Source organism: Rhinichthys klamathensis, unplaced genomic scaffold, assembly GCF_029890125.1.
Source record: "Rhinichthys klamathensis goyatoka isolate OS25496 unplaced genomic scaffold, OSU_Roscu_1.1 h1tg000320l_1, whole genome shotgun sequence".
NCBI lineage: Eukaryota > Metazoa > Chordata > Actinopteri > Cypriniformes > Leuciscidae > Rhinichthys > Rhinichthys klamathensis.
In genome coordinates, this window is record NW_026606836.1 from 486,213 (window position 1) to 513,661 (window position 27,449).

At 36.5% G+C, this 27,449-nt stretch overlaps 1 protein-coding gene across 2 annotated transcripts in view; it reads right to left on the reverse strand.

Annotated features, from left to right (window-relative positions):
- Nucleotides 1–1,093: 1,093 nt before the first annotated feature.
- abcb11a (ATP-binding cassette, sub-family B (MDR/TAP), member 11a) overlaps nt 1,094–27,449 on the reverse strand; it is a 28,648-nt gene continuing 2,292 nt past the window's right edge. Inside the window, exons 6-28 of one of the 2 annotated variants that reach the window (XM_056271446.1) lie at nt 27,317–27,401; nt 26,984–27,117; nt 26,640–26,811; nt 25,690–25,814; nt 23,653–23,827; nt 22,404–22,517; nt 22,189–22,299; nt 21,976–22,101; nt 21,311–21,514; nt 14,647–14,817; nt 12,502–12,703; nt 11,531–11,612; nt 11,324–11,444; nt 11,063–11,227; nt 8,541–8,645; nt 8,266–8,427; nt 6,223–6,426; nt 5,654–5,895; nt 5,188–5,344; nt 3,834–4,031; nt 3,325–3,531; nt 2,002–2,148; nt 1,094–1,880 (exon numbers count right to left, since the gene is read on the reverse strand). In XM_056271446.1, coding sequence (XP_056127421.1) covers nt 1,680–1,880; nt 2,002–2,148; nt 3,325–3,531; nt 3,834–4,031; nt 5,188–5,344; nt 5,654–5,895; nt 6,223–6,426; nt 8,266–8,427; nt 8,541–8,645; nt 11,063–11,227; nt 11,324–11,444; nt 11,531–11,612; nt 12,502–12,703; nt 14,647–14,817; nt 21,311–21,514; nt 21,976–22,101; nt 22,189–22,299; nt 22,404–22,517; nt 23,653–23,827; nt 25,690–25,814; nt 26,640–26,811; nt 26,984–27,117; nt 27,317–27,401 — 3,610 coding nt within the window. In that variant the 3' untranslated portion in view covers nt 1,094–1,679. Of the gene's footprint in view, nt 1,881–2,001; nt 2,149–3,324; nt 3,532–3,833; nt 4,032–5,187; nt 5,345–5,653; nt 5,896–6,222; nt 6,427–8,265; nt 8,428–8,540; nt 8,646–11,062; nt 11,228–11,323; nt 11,445–11,530; nt 11,613–12,492; nt 12,704–14,646; nt 14,818–21,310; nt 21,515–21,975; nt 22,102–22,188; nt 22,300–22,403; nt 22,518–23,652; nt 23,828–25,689; nt 25,815–26,639; nt 26,812–26,983; nt 27,118–27,316; nt 27,402–27,449 lie in introns of both variants that reach the window. The other variant, XM_056271445.1, reaches the window with a different exon arrangement.

Consider the following 27,449-nt stretch of genomic DNA (forward strand, 5'->3'; position numbering starts at 1 on the left):
ATGCTAGGTTTTTGTTATTATATATCTTATCTGCGGTCGTTTATTTTCCCTTAATTCAGTCAAAGTCCCTTTGATTCAGTAATGCTGCGCCATCTAGTGTAGTTTGAGCTCTACTGCAGACTGGTTTGTACTAGGTGTGCTGTTTCTTTCATGTGGGACATTCATTCCTAGTCTGAAGTAGCCTACATTTGAGCAAAATAAGCACATATTACATGTTTCTCATCAGGAACAGGAAACCAATACACGTTTTGAGTAGGAAGTATAATTTTAATATCTGACTGGCTTATAATGGGCATATTATTGTTACTGATTCTTTGTTCTGTTGATGTAGATACAGTACTTTGATGTATCCCATGTATAATCAAAAGTAGTGTATACACCTCCCTCTGGTGGACAGAGGATTTGCTGACCACAAATGTGGTTCGAGTAGAAATAAAGTAATAATCAATTATTTATTGTTATATAAATGCAGTATTGTAGCCTATAGCCTAATTTAGCAGTCTTATCTACCTAGCTAAATGCTAGAAATGTAAGTGAGACTTATTTTCATTGGAAGATAATCATGCAAATCACCATAGAGGGATTTCAGCGGTATTAGTGTGGAGTGTTTTCTACTCTTTAAATCTAGTCTTGATGCAATATATTAAAACATTCATGTGCACAATATTCAACTATTACATTATCATATTAAGCTGCTTGTTGCCATCTGGTCTTTCCACTATACTAAACTCTCATCTAATGTATTATCTACATTTTAGACTCCTATAATGTTTTACTAAGTTACCCAGATGAAGGAAAAACTTCTTAAACCAGTCTTTGGGACATTTTAAAGTAATTTTAGAGTAGTATTTTAGTTTATAAAATACTTTTATCGTCATTAAAAATCTTTATGACAGCTTTGTGACAATACAATTTCTACTGTCTAGACATTAAACAACCAATAGGCTAAATAAATAATGCCATGCTATTGTTGCTAAACTAAATGAGCACAATTTACTTAAAATTTATTTGCTCCTCATTGAAGTTACCTGAACTGTCTAAATACTACTCAAAGAAGCCTACATGAATAGTTCTGAATGTGACTCACATACAGTTTCATAAAGGTCTTTTTAATACATTACCTATGTACAAATCATAGAACAAAGCATCTGCAGAGTGACAGATAGACAGACACCAAAAAAAATACAAATAGATCACACATGACACAACAGATAACAATGACTAAGCATTAACATATCAGTGATTAAGAACATGTTATCAGTCCATTTCAATTGCCACTATAGTTCAAGGACACCATATCTTCAGCTAGTACATGACTGATGTAGTAATGTCTAGAATAGGCAGAAACCTTACAACCTTTTTGCACAAATCAATTGTTTGCATGTCACACATTTTAATGAAATGCATTGTCATTCAGTTTTTGTATATAAAGAGGTTGACTCATCCAGGTTGACTAACCGCACATGAAATAAGTATAATTTAAACAAAGTGAAGTTTAAGGATATTGTCATGACATATGATAATAAAAACACACATCTCAATAAATACATATCAATAAACACCTCAACAATTGCAATCTGTTTAAGCGGCCCGACTGGGTCAGAAAAGCCAACACTGGCTCAAGTAATAGCGTGCGTTTGAGGCAGGACTATGAGTCTTGTCCAAACATTATATAATTTTTAGCTAAGAGGGGCCCCTGTGGTGACAAGTTTGTAGTAAGCTGCTTTCTTAGCCATGAGCTCCTCGTGGGTCCCTTTCTCGATTACCACTCCCTGTGACATCACAGCAATGATGTCAGCGGTCTGAATGGTGGAAAGCCTGTGGGCTATGACGATACACGTGCGTCCCAGCCGAGCTTCATCCAGCGCTGCCTGAACAGTCTGAAGATTCAAAATCCAATGCGTTTTGTGCATTAAACAGTATTCAAAAATAATGACAATATAGTAAAAGTTTGTAAAAAAAAAAAGGCACAGTTTGCATTCACTATTGATATTGTTTTACCTTCTCGCTCTCAGTATCGAGTGCAGAGGTGGCTTCATCCAGCAGCAGAATTTTAGGGTTTCTGACGATGGCTCGTGCGATCGCTATACGCTGTTTCTGTCCGCGGGACAGCTGAGAGCCTTGAGCACCGACCTGAGTTTCATATTTCTGAAAAACACAATAGGGTTAAGCAATCATTTCTACAGTTCAGCCATACTTAACACTGTAATGCCAGACATGTGAAATAATTGGCAGAAAAATCAATGTGTTTTATATTATTGCAAAAATATGCAAATTGGTGCAGTTACTGATATTTATATGGACAAAAAGTAAGATGAAATCTGATAGCTTGTAATATCAATCAATGAGATTTTTATGACAGTATAACAGACTACTTACTGTACATTAAATGCATATAAATGTCACTCTATTTCACCAGATTATTATTTTTATTAAGAAAAGCATCTCAAGCAGTAGATTGTTATATAATTAAATAAAGGGGGAAAAAAAGAAGAAAAAAACATAAATGCCCAAATGCGGATGAACATATAATCACAGTAACATATGCATACATATGAACAACTAAATAAACCAGAGGGGGGAAAAAAAGAGAAAAATAAAAAAGGGTTTATCCAGAGCTCATCTCCTTAAACCTATTTCACCAGATTAAAACATGTCTTAGTATTGCATTGCATTATACTGTATGTTTTGCGCCCACAATAAAAACTACAGAGCTTTGATCATAAAACTAAGCATTTAAATATCATCTTACTAAGATGTTGAGAAATGAACAAATAAACTTTCCTCAAAAGCCTGATGATCATATGTGATACTCACATTTTAACACGATTTATCTAAAAAGAAATATCAAGTATTCCTAAACTGCTTCAGTAAATGTTTAATTGAAATATTACTAACAATATAAAAGTTACGTTTTCTTTATAAAAATCATTAAGATTAAACAGCAAAAAGACACGTGAACCACGACCAAGAAGGTGGACGTTTTTAGAATTATACTAAAATGCCTTTTATTTGCTTAAAAGTATGAACTATCAATCAGACGGCATTTAGTAGATTGTGTCCAACAGGCTTTTCAGCAAAGTTTAGATCGTGTTGGTATAGAGACATTAAGATTGTTTTAACCCTATAAAGTGCATGACCACTGGTTAGTAAAGCTAACTGACCCTATATTTTTTTTGTTGCATACTCTGTTTTACATGTAAATGCATTAGATTACAGACATAAAATGGGCGAAGAACATTTCACGTCGACTTTGAGCCAAATTAAACTCGATATGTGTAAATTTAAATTGTCAGTCATGATGAAAAGGAATGCATAACTTACATCAGGAAGTGTCATCACAAAATCGTGCAGATAAGCCTTCTTAGCAGCCTCAATAATCTCCTGCATGCTCACGGTGCGAGAATTATCGCCATACTGGATATTCTCTGCGATACTGCAGTCGAACAGCACTGGCTCCTGGGAGACAATCCCAATCTGAGACCTCAGGAAGGGAACGCTGATGCTCTCAGATGGACGTCCATCGATCAGCTAGGGCAATAAGAGCAAGTCGTGGTTTGATTTTTACATTTGCCAGGAAGGGAAATTGCTTCCTAATTAGAAATTGATTGTGTCACAATCAAGGATTTTACAAAGCTTCCTCGCCTTATGAGTATGAAATTGTTAAGAGATTTTTTAATAGTTGCTGCAGTTCCTTTAGTTAATGCCATGATTATTTTAAAATAGATGTCTTCAGTTTTACTGCTTACATCTGAATCTGGCAATAATTTTAGCAATAAGTTAAGCCATTTCAGAGGAAATACATTAAATAAGCAGTAAATGTGGTTTCATACCACTTGTCCTCCATCTGGGTCGTAGAATCGCTGCAGTAGTTGAACGCTGGTGCTCTTGCCGCAGCCGCTGCTGCCCACAAAAGCGAGAGTCTGTCCTGGATGTACTGACACCTCCAGCCCCCTCAAAACCTGGGTGTCTGGCCTGCTGGGATACGTGAACCTGCACCCTTTGAATTCCACTCTGCCCTTAAAGTCATCCTGTAACAGGATGGAAGACGACAATACATTTTATAAGGCAAAAAAAGAGGAGTCATCAATATTATTTTTGTTGTCCTGTCCTACAGTATAAAGACTGAACATTTTAAAGTATATCTGCTAGAAGCAAATACTGGCAACTTTTACACTAGCATGTAGTGTAGATGATCTCACTAAAAACCACACTCCACAAACTCCAATTTTTATTTTGGGGGAATAAAATGCATAAAATTACAGTTATCACTAAAATAGATAATGTGTGTGTGTGTGTGTGTGTGTGTGTGTGTGTGTGTGTGTGTGTGTGTGTGTGTGTGTGTGTGTGTGTGTGTGTGTGTGTGTGTGAGAGAGAGAGAGAGAGAGAGAGTGAGAGTGAGAGTGAGAGTGAGAGTGAGAGTGAGAGTGAGAGTGAGAGTGAGTCTGTGTGTAACAGTATATTGGATTCGTGCATTTATTCTTAAAGTGACAGCAGCCTAATAATCCTGCTGCAGTCTCTGATTGTCTTTGCCTTTTGTTGTTTGATTAACATGAATGACACTCACTGCTCTTGAATGAATAACTTTTGCAACTGTAATTGTAAGGATTAATCTGTATTTCATTTATTTTATTCTAGTATTTTATTTATTTGTGCTGCTCTCTGTAAATTGTTTATTTGTTCTTATTTTTTACTGACTGTGAACTTTTTTTGTGAATTCAATTCAACGTTTGAAATTAGGCCTGTGTTGTGTGTAGGCTATTGCGCCACAAAATTGTCCCATTGTAAAAACAAAAATGCACTGCATGATCAAACCTTTAGGAGAGATCATTTTTGTGAAAAAAATTCTTAAAAAATACCCCTCCCCCCTCAAAAAAATGTTTTGTCTGTAAAAATCCTGATTGGAGCATTCCTATAAATAATTCTACATGATTAAAAGAATGCTACAAATAGATCGATATCGGCAAATACTGCTTCCTGTGATCTCCTGTGAAATATTGGGTAATTGTGAATGGCTGCCAATGGAGAAAAATGCTATTTGCCCACTGAATGGTGTAGGGGATACATAGGCCATGCTAAGTAGCCAAACATTGAAAAGTTGGGTTTGGATGTCTTAAGTAGGCAAATGGTTGAAGTAAGGACAATGGTAGAAGCTAGCAGATGGGGGGAAAACACATACTCTCTTACCCAACTTTGTCCTTCTGCTTTGCTGATGTTAATTTTGGGAACTCTATCCAACAGTTTGAAAATTTGGGCAGCAGCAATCTTAGCCTTGGCGTAGTCTGGTGTAAAAGATGAAGCTCTGCCGAGTGCAGTCGCGCTGGTCACGAGAGCTGAAATGACTCTGAGGAGCAAACACACACACAGCATCTTTAAATGACACCAAAGACTTGGTGCATTTCAAACATTTCAAGTAATTCCCTTCCGTGAATAATCCTCACTGATGTTAATTTTTATCTATACAGTAATACAGATGTTTATTTCCATATGCATGTTACTTTAACCACAATCTTTGTTTATATATAAAATACCAGGCATAAGAATCATTATTATTACACCACAAATGCATTTTCAATTCCATTTCTGCTTTAAAGCACCATCCTATAATGCAATGTATAAAAGTTACAGATAAATGACAGCACTAAGCACTAACCTGAACACCATCATGTATGGAAGCCCCTCATTACTGACCAGATAGCCACCATATCTAAAAGAGGCAGCGAAGGCCATGAAAATGACACACTGGGAGAATGCAAAACAGATCCCGTAAACATGAGCTTTTTTCTTGGCCCCTCTATATGGTGTTTCTAGTTGCTCTTCATATTGAGACACAAAGTGTTTCTCTTTGGCCAAGCCAGCGATGGTCCTGATGTTGCTCAAAGCTTCACCGGACACCTGTATAAACGCAGAGTACAATTTATATGCTACTAACACACATTACACAGTGAGATTTCTTGCTTTACGTTGAATTAAATATGATGAAATGAATGACTTGAAGTAAGCCAAGAACAAAACTGACTGGTTTATTGAGACATGAGATTGTTTCAAACCAATAACTTATGACTTTAAGTCTGATTGTTGCAAGGATTCATTAAAAAGAACCAGTGATTCATTTATAATCTGACTACACTGGTTACATATTCAAATGTGACATTCATGCTCTCACTGAGGCAGCAAATACACATGCATGAGTACATCAGACCTTATTAACATGACTTTTACCTGTCCAGCAGCCTCCAATGCATTTTTGTCCTCATTAGCAAATCCTGTCAACATTTTAGACTGAAAAACTCCAGAGAGGCCAATGAGAGGGAGGAAGCAGGTGACCACTAGACTCAGTTTCCAGCTGAAGTAATACGCAATAATGAAGGAAGCGCCGATGTTGGTCAGTGAGTTCACAATCATGCCCATCTGTGAGCCTGTAGCCTTGAGTACAAGTACATTGAAGAGTACATGGATTAAACAACCAAACACGCAATTACCCTTATAAATGATATAATCTTAAAAGGGCATATCATACAGATTTATCGTGTGATTTATCCCCATAAGGTCTACTATAAATATTTGTTTTTGTGTACAAAGTTCACCGATGGACCTTTAAGAAACACCTGCTTCGCATTTTAAAGCGTCCTATTATGCCTTTTTTTTTTACATTTTCAACTTTCTTTAGTATGTAATGTTGGTGTTGAAAAGGCGCATGAAAAATGTCTTATATAAATCTATATAAATGACTGGATTGCTCATGAAGTCATAAAAAGTGAAGCCACTGAGCCGCCATATTGGTATTCCCAAGTATTCCTTCACATTCTATTGATTTAATAGGAATTAATGAGAAAACATTCCCTACATTCTCACTATGCAAACGCCCTAAACATTTGAATGGTTATTGGTTTAAAGTCTGGAATTTCCCCTGCTTATTAAAAGTTACATTCATTTTTGTTACAGTAGCAAATATCAGATCAGCTGAAGGACATTTATATTACAAATCATATTTATATTGCAATGGATTATGAATACAGATTTATGCTTTGTAAGGCATTTGAGCTGACCTGTGGCTTTTTAAAGTTTTCCAAGATCTCCACGAGTCTGAAGTGGATGTTGGTCAACAAAAAGACATCAGGAAATAATATACAGGCTTCACAACTTATTCAGAGAAATGACGCTGACTGCGTATGGATTTAAAGACATGAAGCTTTATTTCCAAGCATTGTCGCTCCAAGCAAGATGATGCATGGTAAACCTTTTAAACATAGTATAGTGCAATTTCGTAATAGGGGATTGTATGTATTGTAATATTTAATGTGTATTATAATCAATTTCTGCTAATAATCCCAGATATATATTTATGCTTAATATTTCCTGCATGAATGCGTGCATAAAGAGTCGGCAGTGTGCAGTAGACACTCCCATTTTAACGATTTCTATATATCGCTTATCTTGCCAGAAAAGACAAATAACAAATTACAGATAACGTTCGAAGTATGAATTAATGCATACAGTACATACACTACCGTTCAAAAGTTTGGGGTCGGTACGATTTTAAATACTTTTAAAAGAATTCTCTTCTGCTAACCATGGCTGCGCTTATTTGATTAAAAATACAACAAAAATCAGTTATAGTATTAAATATTATTCCAGTGTAAATCAGCTGTTTTCTGTGTGAATATATAGTAAAGTGTAATTTATTCCTGTGAACAAAGCTGAATTTTCAGCATCACCAGTGTCAGTGTCTTCAGTGTCAAATGATCCTTCACAAATCAGTATAATATGAGGATTTGATGCTCAAGAAACATTTATTATTATTATCAATGTTGAAACAGTTGTTGGTCTGCCAGTTGTACAGTTTTTTTTTTTTTTTTTGGATTCTTTGATGAATAGGAAGTTCAAAAGACTTTTGTAACATTATAAATGTCTTTACTGTCACTTTCGATCAAATTAATTATTCCTTGATAAATAAAAGTATTGATTTCTTTCCTCCAAAAAATAAAAATAAAATTCTCACTGACCCCAACTTTTGAACGGTAGTGTATATCTTAACTATTCATGTGCGACTGATACGCTGCAAATCGGGTGATTGTTCAGTGTTTTGGCTGTAAGTCCATGATGCACACACTTCCAGTGGCTTCACTGTCTGACAGCAGTTTAGAACGCAATGAGCAATCCAGTCATTTATATAGATCAGTGGCTTTTACCAGCTTTACAGCATACCAGTTTATCATTTTTTTGGTTGCATTTTCTTTTGAGTAACTTTTGGCAGGCACTCACCCCCTGCACCATGGATGCATCAGTGGCTAGTCTGGTAGTCAGAGCACCAGGACTGTTAAAGGGGTTGTCGAACCAGCCAACCTCTTGCTTTAACATTGCCTGAAAGCCGACCTTCCTCAGCCGACGGGTCAACAGCTCTCCTGATTTAGCAAATGAGTAGCCCTGCAATAACATATCACAGTATCAGCGATCTGCTGTAATATCACGATACAGATTACTCATGGGAAAGGATAAAATATAGATATGCAAACTTCACTAAAGAAATGTGTAAATACCTGTAAGAACTGTGAAAAGAAGCTCAGGACTCCTATGATGACAAACAAAATACAAATCCCATTTATCTGCCTCCTCTGTTCATCCAGGTCTTGAATGGAGAACGTCTGAAAAAGCATCAATGATCCTGTTAAACATTCCTGTTTAATAAAACATTATACTTCTTAAAGATTTAAGGATGTGTAATATCTGCACCACTAGCATCTTTAAACGCAATTCCAAAAATACACTTCTATTTATTAATTATTTAAACAAGGAATATTATGACATCTATGACCCAGAAGAAAACTCAAGACTACAAAGGAGGCGTTTCAGGGAGTTCAGAAACAGTGCGCACTACTGATATAGAGAATAACTTTGTGCTTTGCAACTTTGCAGACCTTTTTAAAGTTCAAACAGCAACATTACACACTAAAGAAAGATGAAAACGTAAAAAAGCATAATAGGTTATGGTCGAAAACTTTAATGGTCGAAAAGTCAGTTATTCATCAAAAGAATGTTAAGCATTTTGGGGAGCAGTCTTTTCGGTCGAATCAACCTTGCTTATGTTTTTCTCTTTTTTTTATCTTGCGTAAGAGAAAATATTTTATCATTGATCGAATTTCAAATCTGTACAATTTATCCTGTTAACTGTCACCCCCCCTTTTTTTTGCATAGACATAAAAATCACTATCCAAACTTAAATGGTTGTAATTCAGGAATGCTTTGGAATATAGACCTATGGCTGGTCTTGTTTTAAAGAAGACATTTTCCAGATTATTGTAGAAGTCTAGACATTATAAAAAATGAAACAGAAAAAAAGTTATATAAGTTTGAGTTTATGAAATTGTGTAATGGAAAAATATAATTATTAATATTTTATATAAAATATATATATTACAAAATATATTTTACTCTAAAACTGCAAGAAAATTAAAGACAAAAATCTGAACAAGTTGTATTCCAAATTTTAGGTTGATATCTAAAAAAATTACTTTTAAAATTTATTTGGGCGCAGTACCCAACTTTTTCACTAGACTCCATTACTGCCCTTATAAGGGCGCCTCCATTTTCATATATGTTTTGAGTGATCTGAACCATGTATTTTCATAATTGTCATACAATTTATGAAGTAGACATCCTATTCAGAAGTAGTATGGGTGGTTTGCCAGTATTTCATTTGAATTCAACCTCTAATAAATGCATAAAAAGACTACATTATAGCGTTATAGCTCGCAGCCAATCACAAATCGAGAATCCATACATTTTTCTTTATATTTAAAACATTTTCAGACCTTTTTTTCTCATAAAATGGAATTGGTGTTATCTTTTGAACTCATGGCATGAAAACAAACTGAGGTTTCTACCAATCTTTCATGATTTTTCGTGTTTATTGTTATTTCAAAATAAAGGCCTAAATACTCCTAATGAATATGAAATATTCTTGTTGCAAATTGATAAATTACTGCTCCTTTGTAATTTATTTTAGATAACAGCCACCAAATATGAAAACTAGAGATTTTAAGCTTTCAAATGATATATAGTTTGGCAATATTACTTTAGGTTTTTTTTTTTTTAAGATATTATTGTTTTAAACATCCAATGGCAAATGAAGTTTAAGAGGTTAAGCTAGACTTTTACATTTTCTGCAGAAAATGTTCTGTAGGTAATGAGAGTTGTCTTTCCTTGTGGAAAACTCTTCTGTAGAAAATGTTAGTGGTGTTTGCAAGGATGTTAGGCTTTAGATGTCATTAAACCTAGGATGTCGGTCTTAGTGGTTCCTAAGTTATTGCTTACCAGGTCAAGTCAAAAGAGCTCATCAGCAGGTTTCTAGAAATAGCTTGGATCCTTTTTTCAAATGTACTCTACTATTCAAAAGTTTGGGATCGGTACGATTTTTTAAATGTTTTTGAAAGAAGTCTCTTATGCTCACCAAGGCTGCATTTATTTGAACAACAATACAGTGATATCATGAAAAATGTTAACATTTAAAACAATAGTTTTCTATTTGAATACATTTTTAAATGTAATGTATTCCTGTAGCCTGGTTAAAACCAGACCATTCTCAGTTGTAACTGAGTTATGGTCTGGCAAAGCGTCATAGACAAATCATTTCCAGAGGGGCGTCACCAACGGACGTCGCGGATAGACCTAAAACCAATCAGAGCGATGAAGGAGATGACGTATGCAGAGCGGCGGAGAAACATCTCCGAGTGTTGTTCTTTGCTCGGTTTTTAACTAAAAGGAAACGCTCAAATCGCTTAAAACAGACGCGATAGCTGATTGGAACGAGTGATGTTCGACGGCGGCATCCATCTTTGTAATGTAGGCTACAAAATCTGCTTCAAAATCCCAGCGCTGTCGTCATCGTGTAAAGCCCGCCCCAACGTTTCTGATTGGTGCCTTGATTTCGGCGGATTGGAAATGGGCTTGAATGAGCTCTTTGCCAGACTAACTTTCAGAGCAAATCTAAATTTGCCAGAAGTTGTCTGGGTTTTCCCAGGCTAGTATTCCTGTGATGCAAAGCTGAATTTTCAGCACTCACCCCAAGGATTTCACTGAATAAAAGAGCGTAGATGGGGTTGACCGATCCATTGATGGCAGCACCTAAAGATCCCAGCAGCATATACGGCCACTCAGGACGGTTATACTTCAGGATTCGTGCCACAGGAGCCGGTTCAATGACCTCTTCAGCATCACCTTTGCCTTTCTGCAAGACAAGATAGAGAACTTTAGATAAATATAGAAAAACAGGGTGTTATTACATGATGGGCGATACTATATTCAACTATATTCAGTTCTAGACCTTGTTGTTTGCTTGAGTTTCCTCCATTTCGAAAATGTCCGAGTGGAATTCTAATTTTCCAGAAATGGCATCCGGAATTTTGTTTGACATCTGAGAATGAGATCGCTGTCTCAAAGACCGCCTATAGGAAAGGCGTTTTAATTAAAAAAAAGAGAACATTTTGGACACTCTCCTCCAGATAATATTAAACATGAGGCGTTCACGTACCTTAAGCTGCTCTGATAGCTTCCTCTACTGAAGCTTCTTACTCTCTCAAGTCCATCCTCCTCTGGACTGGTGATCTCAGCAGCTGTGTGATTCAAGATTGTGTTAGTGTTTAAAGAAACAGATCATTCAAAAATGTGTCATTCACCCTCATATCATTCAAAACCTATATCTTCATGCAGATATTTTCCTTTACAATTCCCAAAAAGGACAACACACCAATATGCTATATTACCTATTGCATTTCTTTAGAATCATGTACTGTAATAATATACTGTACATACAAAGTTGTGAACTTAAATAGAATATCACATACACATTTTCAAAAGAACAAAATCATCCCTTACTGGGAATCTGGCACAAAGTATCAATAATAAAATTTAAAGTTGCTGCAACCGTGGAAGCCTGTGATTTTATTTTCTCCCTACATAATAGACAAAACACAATAACAAACGCTGTCATGTATCTTGCATTCGGAGGCGTGATGTTTGGGAACATAATCACGTGAGACACTTCTGGTAGGTCATTATATGAAATTAATTTGATGACAGGCAAAGTTTTGCACAGGACATTTGAGATGCTGTGCAATGAGATTGGTCTGCTGGTTAGTCCAGTTATCCAATCACATGATCTGTTGAGGCAAAATCACAGTGTTTTGTTGCACAGAGGAATGTATTCTGTAAATGCGCTTCCATCATAGTTTATGCACATGTCCATGTCTTCTTAAATTCGTACGTTTCTTATGCGCATTTTGCCTTTTCCATTCAGCGTTTTTTTTAAGCGTTATACCAAAAATACATGGAAGGATGTGATGCATGAAATTCATTGGTTAAATGTTGCAAAATGTCTCCTTTAGTGTTTCACAGAAAAATACCAACATGCAGGTTTGCAAGGACGTGAATGATTGCATTTTCTGGTGAGTTTTGGGAGTCTTATCCAGGAATTCAGATTGCTTGCACACTCACTATACTCACTGTTCTCTGGTTTATCAGTGTTTGTATCCTTTCCTTGACTCTGGAGTGTGACTAGGGTGAAGTACACTCCCTTTCTGTCCAGTAACTGGCTGTGCGTGCCTCTCTCTACAGCGCGTCCATGCTCAAAGCCCACGATCACATCGGCGTTGCGGATTGTGGACAGACGGTGTGAGATGCTGATAGTCGTTCTTCCCTGTCGAGCCTAAAAAATTTAATTGAATGAATGCAACAACAAATACATGGAAATATATAAAGGTGTGGTTGCCATGTTGTTCTGGGTGGTTGCTAGGGTGTTGCTTAGTGCTTAACCCCCATACCGTGTTGGGGACAAATGTGGGCAAAATAATTTTGATTTATTTTTTAAAAATACTTTCCTTAATCTGAGCGGTACGAGACTTGGCTACTTTTCCTAAATAATCCACCTGAACACACACTTTTTTTTTTTGACTCGATTCTACAATGTTAAGTGGGTGGAAAAAAAAAAGTCCTTAATCTTGTGTTCGTGGACAAAAATGGGCACCCATAGGAATGAATGGGAAAAACTGTAATACTGTAATTCAGAGCATTTGTTTTGTCTAATAAAAATTAATAGATCCAACACAATGCATATCATACATACACACAAATGAAGGGGTGAGCCTGTACAACATTCTAAATTTTGCAAACACTCACACTCACACACACACACAAACACAGACACACACAAACACAGACACACGCACACAAACAAAGCATTCAATTAGCCTATAGCAGCTGTTTTTTTTGTTGTTTTTTCAAATAAAAAGTCACTCGCACATACAAAAACAAAGGATTGAATGAGCCAATGACTGACGTTTTATTTTATTTCTTTTTTATGTTCCAATCATCCACCTCTGCACGCACACACAAACACACACATGCGCACAAGTGCATGTAAACATTATAACCTGTTTATTTTTACCTAACACTTACTTTTTTTAGTTATTATGTTTATTCTTACCTGTTTGGTAGCAATTAGTTTTTTGAGTTATGAAATATTATGTTTTTTGTTTGAAATAAATGATAAATGATCCACTACTTTGTTTTTTCCTTACAGCATGGTCATATTTGTATAAGCATATTTTGGCATCTTTTTACAGTCTCACCTAACACAGATATATATATATTTTTAATTACAATTTTAACTTGTGATAAAATCAAAAACTTTATAAAAAAAAAAGATAAAAAAAAGAGGTTAAATTCGTTATAACAGTGGTTTATAGTGTTCAGCCTCTATGCAGCCATTTAGTACTATAGCCATCTAGTGGCTATTGATATTATTGCTTTTATTTTAATTTTATACCAACATAAGACACTAGATGACACCAAAGTCACCACATTTTTAGGTTTTGGCTATCTGAACTTACTGGAATGATTTTTTTTACTGAAGTTAAAGAAATATTAAATATAACATAAAAATAAGCATAAATTACATAGAAAATATGGTACTTTTAGAGGTAAATAAATTCAAAAATACCCCCAAAATAAAAAAAACACCATAAATTGATAGATTTTATTTTATCGAAGAGATTGATATAACATTTAAAAAAAAAAAAAATTTGGATCACACCTGAGACCTCTGTGCCCACATTTGTCCACGGACACGGAATTAAGGGCTGTAATGTGAACAGGGTGTGAGGGTTAAGGTGTTCTGGTTGCTGGGGTGTTGAGGTGTTCTAAGTGGTTGCTGGGGTGTTGAGGTGTTCTAAGTGGTTGCTAGGGTGTTGCTGGGTGCTTTTAAAGTGTTCTGAGTGGTTGCCAGGGTGTTGCTTAGTGCTTAAGGTGTTCTAAGTGTTAAGGTGCTTAAGGTGTTTGCTGGGTGGTTGCAAGGGAGTTGCTGGGCATTTGTTAAGGTGTTCTCAGTGGTTGCTAGGGTGTTGCTGGGCACTTAAGGAGTTCTAAGTGATTTGCTGGGTCGTTGCTAGGGAGTTGCTGGGGCTTCTTAATGTGTTCTAAATAGTGGTTAGACTTTTGCTTTTGATTGTCAGCTACAGGAAATTCATTAATTCACTCAGTTAGAAGAGATATACTTTAGCAAGTCAGGGCAGGATGAGTTTGGTGGATGTAGCTGGAAAATTGTAGAAGTTGTTAAATTTGGTCTCAGTTTAAGGATGTTATAAAACTCACCTTGTCCAAGGCCTCCTGTACGGTCGCCTCACTCTCATTATCCAGCGCTGATGTGGCCATGTCTAACAGGAGGATTCTGGGATTCCTGACCAGCGCTCGAGCAATGGCGATTCTCTGTTTTTGTCCTCCACTCATTTGTCCACCACCCTTGCCGACCAGTGTGTCAAATTTCTGCACAAAACGACACAGTGTCATAAAACTCATTTAGTTTGATTATGCAAAGCTAATTAGGGCCCAAGCCCAAAGGGCGAAGGCCCTATTGTTTTCCTTAGGATTATTTATTATTATTATTATTATTATTATTATTATTATTATTATTATTATTATTATTATTTTTCTGCTACCTTTTGGACACTTTTGGAGGCCTTAACATGCTCAAAAACTCCTGAAACTTTGCACACATGTCAGAACCCGCGGCCATCAGAGCCGGGCTGAAGATGGTACCTGGGCGTGGCAGGGGGGCTCGACAGCGCCCCCTGGAACGGGGTCCGAAAACATGGTCCATAAATCAAACACGCTTGCATGTAATAATATGAAACTCGGTACACATGTAGATCTCCTCGTTTCATATATACTTCACACTCTTACTTTTTACCCCAGCCCAACAGGAAGTCGGCTATTTAGGGTTGTTGGTAAAACACACGCAATGGAATGTGAAATACTCCTCCTAGAGAATTCAAACAAACGGCACGAAACTCGGTCAGCATGAAGTCAAGACATTGAGGATGAAAGTTTGCGAGGGGATTTTTGATATCTCGAACGGTTTGGCCGTGGCGAGGAAACAAAATTATGGCGAGAAACGTGAAACAGGAAGTGTGTCATAACTACTGCATACATTAACTGATCTTGATGAAACTTCAACAGTGTGTTCGTTGTAAGAGCCCGATCACATGGATGTGACTATTGTGAGTCAAAGTTATAGCGCCACCAACTGGCAGCAGGAAGTGTGTCACTTCCTAAATGCTTTTGACAAAAGGGGGGGGGGTTAGTTTTATCTACAGTAATAAAACTCGATATGTATATTGTACTCTTCGAGCCGGACAACTTTCTAATTTACCGTAATTAGCTCGGATCAACAGAAAGTCAGATATTTTTGTCTGAATGTGGATTTTTGGCTAAAAAAGCCTCTGATTTTTTACCCACTCCTCTTAAGTGGTTTATTCAATTCCCACCAAACTTTTTCAACATGATGAAAATACATTAAAGAAGCTAAATTGTGAATGGCTATTGAATATCTCAAATTGTTTTGCTATGGCGAGGGATTAAAGTCATGTCAAAAAAGTAAACACTAAAAGCCTCATATCTTCTAAAAAATTAATTATACACCATTTATTTCTAGATAAAATTACACAAATATCAGAACTAACCCCATTTTATTCTTGTTTTCAATTTAAGAATAATGTACAAGTTTAAAAACAGCCAGAATGTGCTATTCAGTTAAAAAATAAATACATCAAGTAATACAAAGGGCTATACTGCCCTCTTGTGTCCAAAATGATATCAACTCAGTACATAAAACTTTTTTTATCAGGTATGGCTATTGTAATTAAATATAAATATATTAGGTATGTGGCTGTGAGGATCTTTTCCCACCGGTTAATCGACGTTAGACACCAGCGAGGGCTTTTAAATCGCTAATATAAAAGTGAAAGTAAAGTAAGGACGTCCGCACGGACATAGTGGTGGCGCTCGCAGTGCGCTCGAATGAATTTCTATGGAAGTGGAAATGAAAAAACGTTCGCTCTGTTCTGCTTGCTCGTCGCCATGGACGCGCACCGTTATGAATGCCAGTGCAGCCGCATACTTTTTAGTGTCACTTTAAAATTAGCACCATATCGGGGGCCGATTGTTTCCGGTTTTCAGGTAATACACAACAACAAATGAGTAAATGACAGATTCGCTTAAATAGGCGCTTTTACACAAAATATTCCATCATCATTTTTTTCAGTCAGCTCTTCACTCTCGTGATTAATGAATTTTGACTCCTGTTGCTGATCTTTGCTGCAACTTTCGTTCAGCTCACAATTTAGTAAGCAAACACGCTTCAAATGTGTTTTTATTTTATTTTTGTGTATACATATGTGTGTATATATATATATATATATATATATATATATATATATATATATATATATATATACATATATATATATATATATATATATATTTATAAAACGGTTAGTTCCAATCCTTGATTCTGATTGGTCAATAGCTGTGCTTTATTCACGATAAAACACGGCTATGACCGCTTCACCCAACGGTTCTATGTATCACTACACAACACCCCTAGCAACCACTTTAAGCAACTTAAACAGATGTTTGATCTCATTGATATTGTTCATTTAAAGCTAGAGTAGAGCATTGTGAGAGATCGAGTAAGCGAGTGTACCTGCATTTACAGTAGACGTAGCATTTTCCTTCAGGTCAGTCCGATATTCATAATAAAAAAATGCGTTTGAATTTTTTACAGTCTATGGTTTGAATGTCCGCTGCATATTTTGTCCTTTTAACAGTCATGGGGTTTTCCCGTGCATAACGTTAGTCATCTGTCAGTTGCGTCTGTCTTCTCCGTGATCACAAGTTCGAGTCCTTTCAAAAGCCTTCTCTACAGACTCACTCACTCATAAAGACAGTCTTTGCCGCCATCTATTGGCGAAATAATATATGTAACTTCTGTTGCTGTTTACGGTCCGGGACTATTTTTTCCAGCGGAAGGCAGGCTTTTAGTGATTTTACTTCATGAAAGTTGCATAGATACATAATTTTCGGCTTTAATATTTTTATTGTGTGGCAACCGTTTTATAAAAGCAATAAGGTACTCGAGGCAAGTGCTGTATCGTGAATAAGTAACGGCTGAAGGGGTTGCAGGCAGGGCTTGACATTAACTTTTTTGCTCACTAGCCAATGTGGCTAGTGGTTTTCCAAAGTTACTAGCCACACAGCATTTTTACTAGCCACATTTTTGTTGTTGTGAAATTACCTGATTAAAGTTGACTATGGCGTGCTAAAATTTACTTGAACTAGATTTACAACCCTTTTAAATGTAAAACCACTGTACACACGCAAATCAAGACTAGGTATAACAATACAGGTCATTATCATTAGCTCTGATAAGGTTGTGTGTAAAGCTCCTTTAAAGCTCCTATAAAACCATGTATTAAGATGAAGACATAGCTTCTTGCATAATAAAAGTGGTGCATGGATGTAGAAGATTAATAAAAAATATAAAAAAATAAACTGAAAAAACCTTTAGCATTAGAAACACTGTCTGTTTAAATATCAGAATCAGAATTACTTTATTGAGCCCCGATGGGAAATTCTTTGTTACAAGTTGCGTTTTCTGTGTCTTTGCACAGCAGAAACGTGTCTGACTGGTGTCTGCTGGTAACGTACATGGAGGGCTATCTCGGGATTCGGGCGTTGCAGCATAGACGGCAAAATAGGCTATAAGAATATTTCGTTCTGTATTGACAGGTGCAATATTTGATTTTTTTTTAAATTATATCTGCATTTGCCAAAACCTATGGACTTTCAAACATAAAAATGCCATTTATTAATATGTATTCGTGTCAACATGACATATTTTCCTATTCTATTTAGCCTGGAAACGCTTCCAACAGGCTTGCGTGTCGCGTGGGAAATAGGCGTCGGTTTTTTTTCTAGCATGCACGCGTTTTCGGCGCGGCTCGAGACGCGCGTCACGCAGGCAGTGTGCAAGTTCTAACCTGTTAACATGGGAGCCGAAATAAAAACGGACACACCACGCAGCGGAGACGCGCACGCCACGCAGCCAGTGCGCTTCAGATGCCTTTTGAAAAGACTACAATTATTCAACCCGCCAAAGTGGCTAGTTGAAGTGACTGTGTTACCCGCCACGAGCAAAATCCACCCGCATTTGGCGGGTTGGCGGGTGTTAATGTCAAGCCCTGGTTGCAGGCACTCCGCTTCGCGTCGTGCCTAACAACGCCCTCCAGCCGTTACTTATTCACGATACAGCACAGCCTCTCGTACCTTATTGCTTACATATAGCTTATGTTTCAAATATGAGTTAATTAACAATCGTTGGAAAGAATGATACTTTTAAACATATCACTAAACCGTCATTAGGTGTCGCCAGGCGACCGTCTTAATGAGCGAGTCATTGATTCATTCGTTCAAACGATTCGTTCGAACGGCTGAGTCATTCATGAATGAGACAGATTATGGATTGGTCGTTGAATCTTTGAGTCAACCGATTCGTTCAAAATGCTGAATCATTCAGTAATGAGAACGCGTTGCTGTGAGATCCTCGATGGTTCTGCTGTGATCTTTGTTTAACTATTTTCGCTGCTGAAACAGAAAAAAAGTCAATATTGCATCTAAAATGTAAGTGATTTGACGTGTGTGTGTGTGTGTGTGTGTGTGTGTGATTGTGTCTGTTACAGTGATTGTTTAACCCTTGTTAAAGTTTAGGCCTTGTCTTTTTGGATATATATCTTTTTATATATAAAAAAATAGCATACAACCCTGAGAATTTTCTCTCCCTCTCTCTTCGTCTCTGTGTGTGAGGGATTTGTCTATTGCTTTTAATGGAGTTCAAGGTTTCAGGGGCTTTTGGGGCTCTTAACGTGCTCAAAAACTATTGAAACTTTGCACACAGGTCAGAGCCCACAGCCATCAGGGCCGGGCTGAAGCTGGTACCCGGGCGTGGCAGGGGGGCTCAACAGCGCCCCCTTGAACGGGGTCCAACAATTTGGTCCATATATCCAACACACTTGCATGAATTAATATGAAACTTAGTACACATATAGATCTCATCGGGCCGAACATCTTTCCCCTGGTCAAGTTTTACGCCAGCCCAACAGGAAATCGGCTATTATGGGTTGTTTGGAAAACGCTTGCTGTGGAATTTGAAGTACTACTCCTAGGCAATTCATTCAATCATTGCCAAACTCGGTGTGCATGAAGTCAAGACATTAAGGATGCTAAATTGTGGACAGATTTTTGATATCTCGAATGGTTTGGCCACGGAGAGGAAATTAATTTTCATGACTAAAAAAGGACATATAAAGTGTGTTATGACTTAGTTAGTTTTACCTACAGTTACAAAACTCAGCGTGTATATTCTTCTCCTCAAGCTGAACAACTTTCTAATTTAAAGTAATTAGCTCCGACCCTCAGAAAGTCAGATATTGTGGTTTGAATATGGTCATTTTCTCTCTCTCTCTGAGCCAATATGGCAAGCCGCTTTAACATTTAATCATTTTAACCTACTAGTCTCTATTTTCATGCTACTAGTACTTATTTTTTAGATACTAGTATCTATTCCATTAAGTACTAGTACTTATTCATTTGGGACTAGTGCTTATTCTTTAGTACTAGTGCCTATTCTTTAGATACTAGTGCTTATTCTTTAGATATTCTTTTGAATACGTATTAGTAGCTAATGAATAAGTACTGGTATCTATTTAATATGTACTAGTATCTAATGACTTAGTACTAGTATTTATTGAATAAATACTAGTATCTATTAATAGGTACTAGTATCTAAAAGGTCATTTTCTCTCTCTCTCTCTCTCTGAGCCAATATGGCAAGCCGTTTTAACATTTAATCATTTTAACCTACTAGTCTCTATTTTCATGCTACTAGTACTTATTTTTTAGATACTAGTATCTATTCCATTAAGTACTAGTACTTATTCATTAGCGACTAGTGCTTATTCTGTTTAGAATATTCAAAGTGCTTATTCAATTTTTATGCTTATTTATATTTTCAGAGCAGAACATCCGATTTTTCTGCTTATTCAATATTGCATCTAAAATGTAAGTGACTTGACGTGTGTGTGTGTGTGTGTGTGTGAGAGAGAGAGAGAGAGAGAGAGAGAGAGAGAGAGAGAGAGAGAGAGCGTCTGTTACAGTGACAAGAGTTTAACCCTTTAAGGCCTTGTCTTTTTGGATATATATCTTTTTTTTATATAAAAAAAAGTGCATACAACCCATATATTTTAAATGTATTGTTTGCTTTAAATTAAATTAAGATTGTATGTTTGGTAATTGAACCTAAATACATTTAAAATTAATGTGCTATATTTCAGATCAATATATTTGTTTTCCTTCATTTTAATCAACACTAACTTTATTCTCATCTGAATTATAAATAACTTATTTCTGTATAAAATAAAAAATCCCGAATAATCCAGACCAACCAGAGCGCACTATTTCTACAACATCATCAGTGCTGAAGCGGAACTACCAGAGCCGTTCGGCAGATAGCGAGCAGATATTTTGTGTCACGTCGTGCACAATAACCCTAAAGGCACCAGGGTGGCGGTGCCACCGGCTTTTTATATATATATATATATATATATATATATATATATATATATATATATATATATATATATATAAATATAGCTGCGAGCAGCGATGAAGGGCCAAAGCCGGCGGCACCGCCACCCCGGTGCCTTTAGGTAACTAAAGGCACCGGGGTTGCGGTGCCACCGGCTTGGGCCCGTAATCGCTGCTCGCAGCTATATTTTATAAATTAAAATTTTTAAAAAGGGATAAAACTCTAGAAAAAAAAAACAATAAATTGCCATTTATTGTCATCATGCACTTCCTCTGTTACTTTGTGTATTTTATCAGTAAGGTAATGCATGTATTGATCTTGTACAGTAAATGGCACCTGAGGAAGATCCATGATGAAGTTGTAAGCATTGGCCTGTTTGGCGGCTTCTATAATCTCTTCCATGGTGACTCCACGTCGGCCATATCGGATGTTCTCAGTGATCGTAGTGGCAAACAGAACAGGCTCTTGTTCCACTATTCCAATAAGGGAGCGCAACCACTGGATATTCAGACTTCTGATGTCATGACCATCCAGGGTGACCTAAAAATGACAACAATAAATGCTGATACAAAACCACATTTTCAACACTAGATTTTAGATTTACTGCATTAAACTGGCATTTATTCTATCTTTTAACAACTAAGCTGAAATAAGATATTTCTTTTCGCATTATTCACTTTATTTATTCATTGGAAATAAAGAGATGAGCTGCAAAATTCTTTAAGGAGTTCGAACTACTGTTTTTATTGTTAAGTAAAACTAAAACTATTAAAAAAATTACAGTAATTGAAATAAAGCTGAAATAAAACTAAAACTGAAATACAAATAATAATAATAATAATAATACAACTGACAAAAATCACATTGCAAACTGATTGAAACTCAAACTAAAATTAAAATGAAAACCGAAAATATAAAAACAAAAGCTAATTCAAACTAATAATAATTAGTATAATAATATAAAAATAATACCAAAATAACACTGATTTGAACTACTGTACCATTCCTTCTTTTGGATCGTAGAACCTCTGGATGAGTTGGATCGCTGTGCTCTTTCCTGATCCACTGGGTCCAACAAATGCAGTTGTCTCGCCAGATTTGACCACAACATTCAAATCATGTAATATCTGAACACAAGACAAGGTCAGTCAATACTGGATTGAACTGTTTAATGCAAATATTATGGAAGAATAAATGCTAAAAACATAACCCACTTTCACTTCAGGACGGGAGGGATAGTTGAAGTGAACGCTATGGAATTCAATGTCACCTTTAACTTTGTCTAACGTATGACCTTCTTCTGAGAAGCAATCGATTTCTGGTTCCTGTACGGGAACAGGATGTGACAGTGATTAATCTTTCCCTGAAGCTGAAAGAATTAAATTCATTGATTTTTGTGAGAAGATCTGTGAGTGTGTGTTATTCTCACCCTGTCGATAGTGTCAAATATAATCTTGGCTGCAGCCCGACCAGAGGCAAACGCCTCAAGACAAGGAGAGGCCTGGCCCAGATTCATGGCACCCATAAGAACACCAAAGAAGACCTGTGGAGAATAAAAACATGTATCCCCGGTTTCACAGACAAGGCTTAAGCTAGTCCTAGACTACAATGGATGTTTGAGCTGCTTTAAATGAACGCAACTTGCAATCTAAAAAGTCAGTGCCATTGTTTTGTCTCAAGATGCACACCAGTAATGTTTTTTTAAGGCACGTATATAAACTCATTAAATGTCCTAATCCTGGCTTAATCTAAGCCCTGTCTGTGAAACCAGGCCCTAATCATTAAATAATTAATTTACTGAATGTATACAATTCTGTATCATTCTTTTCTTTTTAATACATTTTTATTTTATTATTTTTACCTTTATTTGTGACTATTTTAAATCACTTTTATGTAAAGTATTTTGAATTACCATATGAATAAACTTACCTTGCCTAAATAAACTGGAAAAATGTCAGAACAATAATCAATGTTCTGTAAAATGACTGGTCAAAACAATTTTTAAATTGTAAAATAAAGTGTTGACTTATTTTTTTGTGTCCTTGTTACACGTTAAAGTATTTACTGTAGTAATAACAGTAAATTATGTATAGTTGTGAGTAACTAACCGTTTTTAGTACACTGTTGTTATGTAAACGTACCATCAGTTTGTATTACCTTATGTGTTCTGTTCCGGTTAAATTTTTTCCCCTCATTATCGGTTTCTATAGTTGCCAATTATGTTCATCACCTGTTTCTAGTTGAGTTGGGCATTATCTTGTGTATATTTAAGCCCTGAGTTTTGTTCAGTTCATTGGCCTTTATTGTCTTTGAGTGTAAACCAAAGCTGTTAATGTTTATCCTATCTTATGGATTATCTTCTTTGTTTATAAATAGTTTAATCGGCTGATATTAAGATCCACCTCTCCCTGCTTCTCCATCATCTTTGCCAAACGTAACACCCAAGTCATTCCAAAACATTTTTGTTTTCTATGCAACACAAAAGACTTACTTTCGACACGACAGTTCACAATGACTCCGATTGTCAAGCTCCACGTAAGACAAAAATAGTAGTTCATATGACTATATTCAAACTCTTCTGAAGTCATATAATAGCCTTGTCTGAGGTAAAGACCAAAATTTAAGTTGTAAAGTTTCTTCAGAATTTCTCCTTTTGTGTTCACACTTGTAAGTCATACCTGAACGAGGCCTCCGGGTGTGAGCTCCTTGGTTTCAATGACCAGTTTTGAGCCGTACCAAAAAGCCAGAGCGTAACACAGGAATATGATGCACCAGAGGTAGCCCTGAAACACACCGATGATCGCTCCCTTCTTAATACCCCACACCTGGGCCTCGATGAGGTTCTTGTCATATCTGTGGAAAAAATGTCACTTTACAGAGGCGTTTTTTTTTTTTTTTTTTTAAGCACCCAGAAAAGTGTCAAGACTTTATCATTCATAATCAATTGTATACAAATTGACTAAACAATAATTAATCTTAGATTGATGAGCTATACTATTAAAGGGATAGTTCACTTTGAAATTAATTTTTGATATGTTTTAGCTTACCTCAAGGGCATCTAAGATGTAGGTGTCTTTGTGTCCACAGTATTTTCAATTTTGTTATTTTTAGGTCAAACCGTTCTTGTCTGTCAGTCATATAATGCAGGTCTATGGTCACCACCTCAAAGAGCATGCACAGAGAAGTCCAAATTAAACATGATTTAATGACTCGTAAATGTAAGTACACATTGATGGCCTAAGACACGAAACGAGCGGTTTGTGTGAGAAAACGAACAGTATTTATATCGTTTTTACCTCTTGTAATCACAGTCACGTCCAAGTACTCTGATGGCGCGGGCGCCTCTGTCTGCGCAAGCGCCGGCAAGCGCCGGAAAGCCCCGGAAGTGATCTCTCGCATGTGTACGTCACTCATTGTTTACACAGAGATTTCGGACGTTTTACCTTTCACTGTGAAGATCTAAACATATTTAGATATACAGGAAATCGCAATGGAAGACGATTTCGGTATATCAACAGACAACGTAGAATTTATTTCAAAACCATATTTATTTGAACCCGAATACACCGTGGCTTTCCGGCGCTTGCGCAGACAGAGGCGCCCATCAGAGTACTTGGACGTGACTGTGATTACAAGAGGTAAAAACTATATAAATACTGTTCGTTTTCTCACACAAACCGCTCGTTTCGTGTCTTAGGCCATCAATGTGTACTTACATTTACGAGTCATTAAATCATGTTTAATTTGGACTTCTCTGTGCATGCTCTTTGAGGTGGTGACCATAGACCTGCATTATATGACTGACAGACAAGAACGGTTTGACCTAAAAATAACAAAATTGAAAATACTGTGGACACAAAGACACCTACATCTTAGATGCCCTTGAGGTAAGCTAAAATATATCAAAAATTAATTTCAAAGTGAACTATCCCTTTAAATGCCTTTTCTTTCTTTTTTTGCACAAGTTGAAAGAAATTAACTGGTAACACTTTATACTAAGGTCTCGTTAGTTATTAACATTAACACATTATTAGTTCATGTTAACTCATTGATGGAATTTCCGGCTTTCCGTGTTTTCAGTTTATATTACACATCTTCTGAAAGAGTACTGAATCTCCGGATCAAAACACAAGTGAAAAAAATCAGAAACAAGCGATATCATATGTAAGCAGATGCATATGTAAAATAATTCTCGTGTTACGTGGTACATTTGAGCTTCTGGAAGAACCAATGAGGTTCATTCTTGTGTGTCAAGCGAGTTCGGTTGAGCTTCTCTTTATGTTCTCTGATCAATGTTTATATGTGAATAAAAGCCTAAATTAAATCCGTTCAACATATAAAGCGATCGATTCTCTTCATAAAATTTTGGCTAAAACGCTCAATTCATGGATTCGTTTTATGAACTTTTTGAAGCGTCGAAGTGGTAGTTGTGTAGCTGTCAATGGAGGGACAGAAATCTCTCAGATTTCATTTAAAAGATCTTCATTTGTGTTCTGAAGATGAACGAAAGTCTTACGGGTTTGGAACAACATGAGGGTGAGAAATTGATGACAGAATCGCCATCCCTTTTACTATTTCAACACCTTCATTTCAAGCATAATCCACATAATTCCAGATGGATGAAAGTGCAATGTTTTCTGATTGAATATCCTGTTTCACTTTGAGTATCCGGAAAGTGAAGAGGGTTGCACTGACAGAGAGAGGGCATGCTGTACCTCTCTGCTTCTTTGTGTTCTCCTCCAAAAGCAGCCACCGTTCTGATGGAGGAAAGGACTTCATCGGCCACCGCTCCGGCTTTAGCATAGGCCTTCAATTCACGACCCGTCAGCCTCGCCACAGCCTTCGCGTCAATAAAACACATTTAGATTATTTTACAACACTCTCAGATTAGAAAAAAAATCTGATGGGAAGATCAAAACTATATGGCTGACAAAATTTTAAATGACGATTGCCATGAGATTTCTCCCATTTGTTTTTCGACATTTACAATACCAGTCAAAAGTTTGGAATAATTCATGTGTTTTAATGTTTATACTCCCCAATATGCTGATTCGCTGCTCAAGAAACATTTCTTCTTATTATCATTGTTAAAGCAGTTTTTGCTGCTTAATTTTTGGGGGAAACTGAACAAAATTAATACTTTTATCCAGCAAGGATGCATTAAATTGAGCAAAAGTCACAGTAAAGACATTTATGTTACAAAAGATTTCAAATAAATGCTGTTCTTTTGAACTTTCTATTCATCAAAGAATCCTGAGAAAAAAAATTATCTTTTCCACAAAACAATTAAGCAGCACAGCAGTTTTCAACATTGATAATAATAATAAATGATTAACAATTTTTTAATCATGTGACACTGAAGACTGGAGTAATGAGTGCATCACATGAATAAATTACCTTTTTAAATATATTACAATAGGAAACAGTTATTTTAAATTGTATAACATTTCACAATATTACTGTCTTTACTGTATTTTTCATCAAGTAAATGCAGCCTTTGTGAGCATAAGAGACTTTTCTCAAAAGCACCAAATTTCTTGACCAATAGCATACATTTGGCAGACGCATTTATCCAAAGCGACTTACATTGCATTCAAGGTACTGTACATTGAATTCTACAAGTGGTTCATCTCCTTCGTATTAAACTATCTGTGGTGATACCAACCATTGCCATGAGTCCTGCAGCCAGTCCTATGAGAGGACTCACTGCTATAACCACCAGCGTCAGCTTCCATCCGCCAATGAATCCCACCATGAAACCAAATATGAATGTTGAGATCCTCTCAATGAAGATGGACACCTGGTCTGCTATAGCGTTGTTGATTTTGTTAATGTCACTACATGGAAAAAAGAAGTAAAACACATGCCAAATGAAGCAAACCTCTGATCACTCTTCAAGATGCACGTTTTGAAGTGCAAATGCACCAAAGTTCAATATTTAACACCATGACAGATTCATGAACATAGCTAACAATAGTGTAAGATAGCACAGAAAGACTTGAATATTACTCAGATATTCTCGTGTTCAGCTCCCCGACGGAGTTGCAGTCGAACCAGCCGATCTCCATGCGCATTATCTTCCTGAAGTACATTTTTCGGATGCGTTGGATCTGTCTGGCGGCAGCGGAAACCCAGAGAGCGATCTGAAACCAGAGTGCATACCCATAATTCACAAACTTTCTTCTTGAGGTTCTCCTGCAGACCTGCAGCACTACTGAGATGAATGGATGTGCATTAGGACCCTGATTGCATCTCTTATACTAGATAGACATTAATATTGGATCAGTTCCTTGAAGTGTATTCATCTGGATGGCCGCGTACAGTAAAAAGGTTTTCTTGTACCTGAAAGTAACTCAGGATAAGGACTCCAGCTCCAATTCCAACATAGTAAAATGCAAACTTGGTCATCTCAGCCTCAATATCCACACTGTAGAGAGAGAGCATTTACAATATATTACTGTATAATGCAATTATG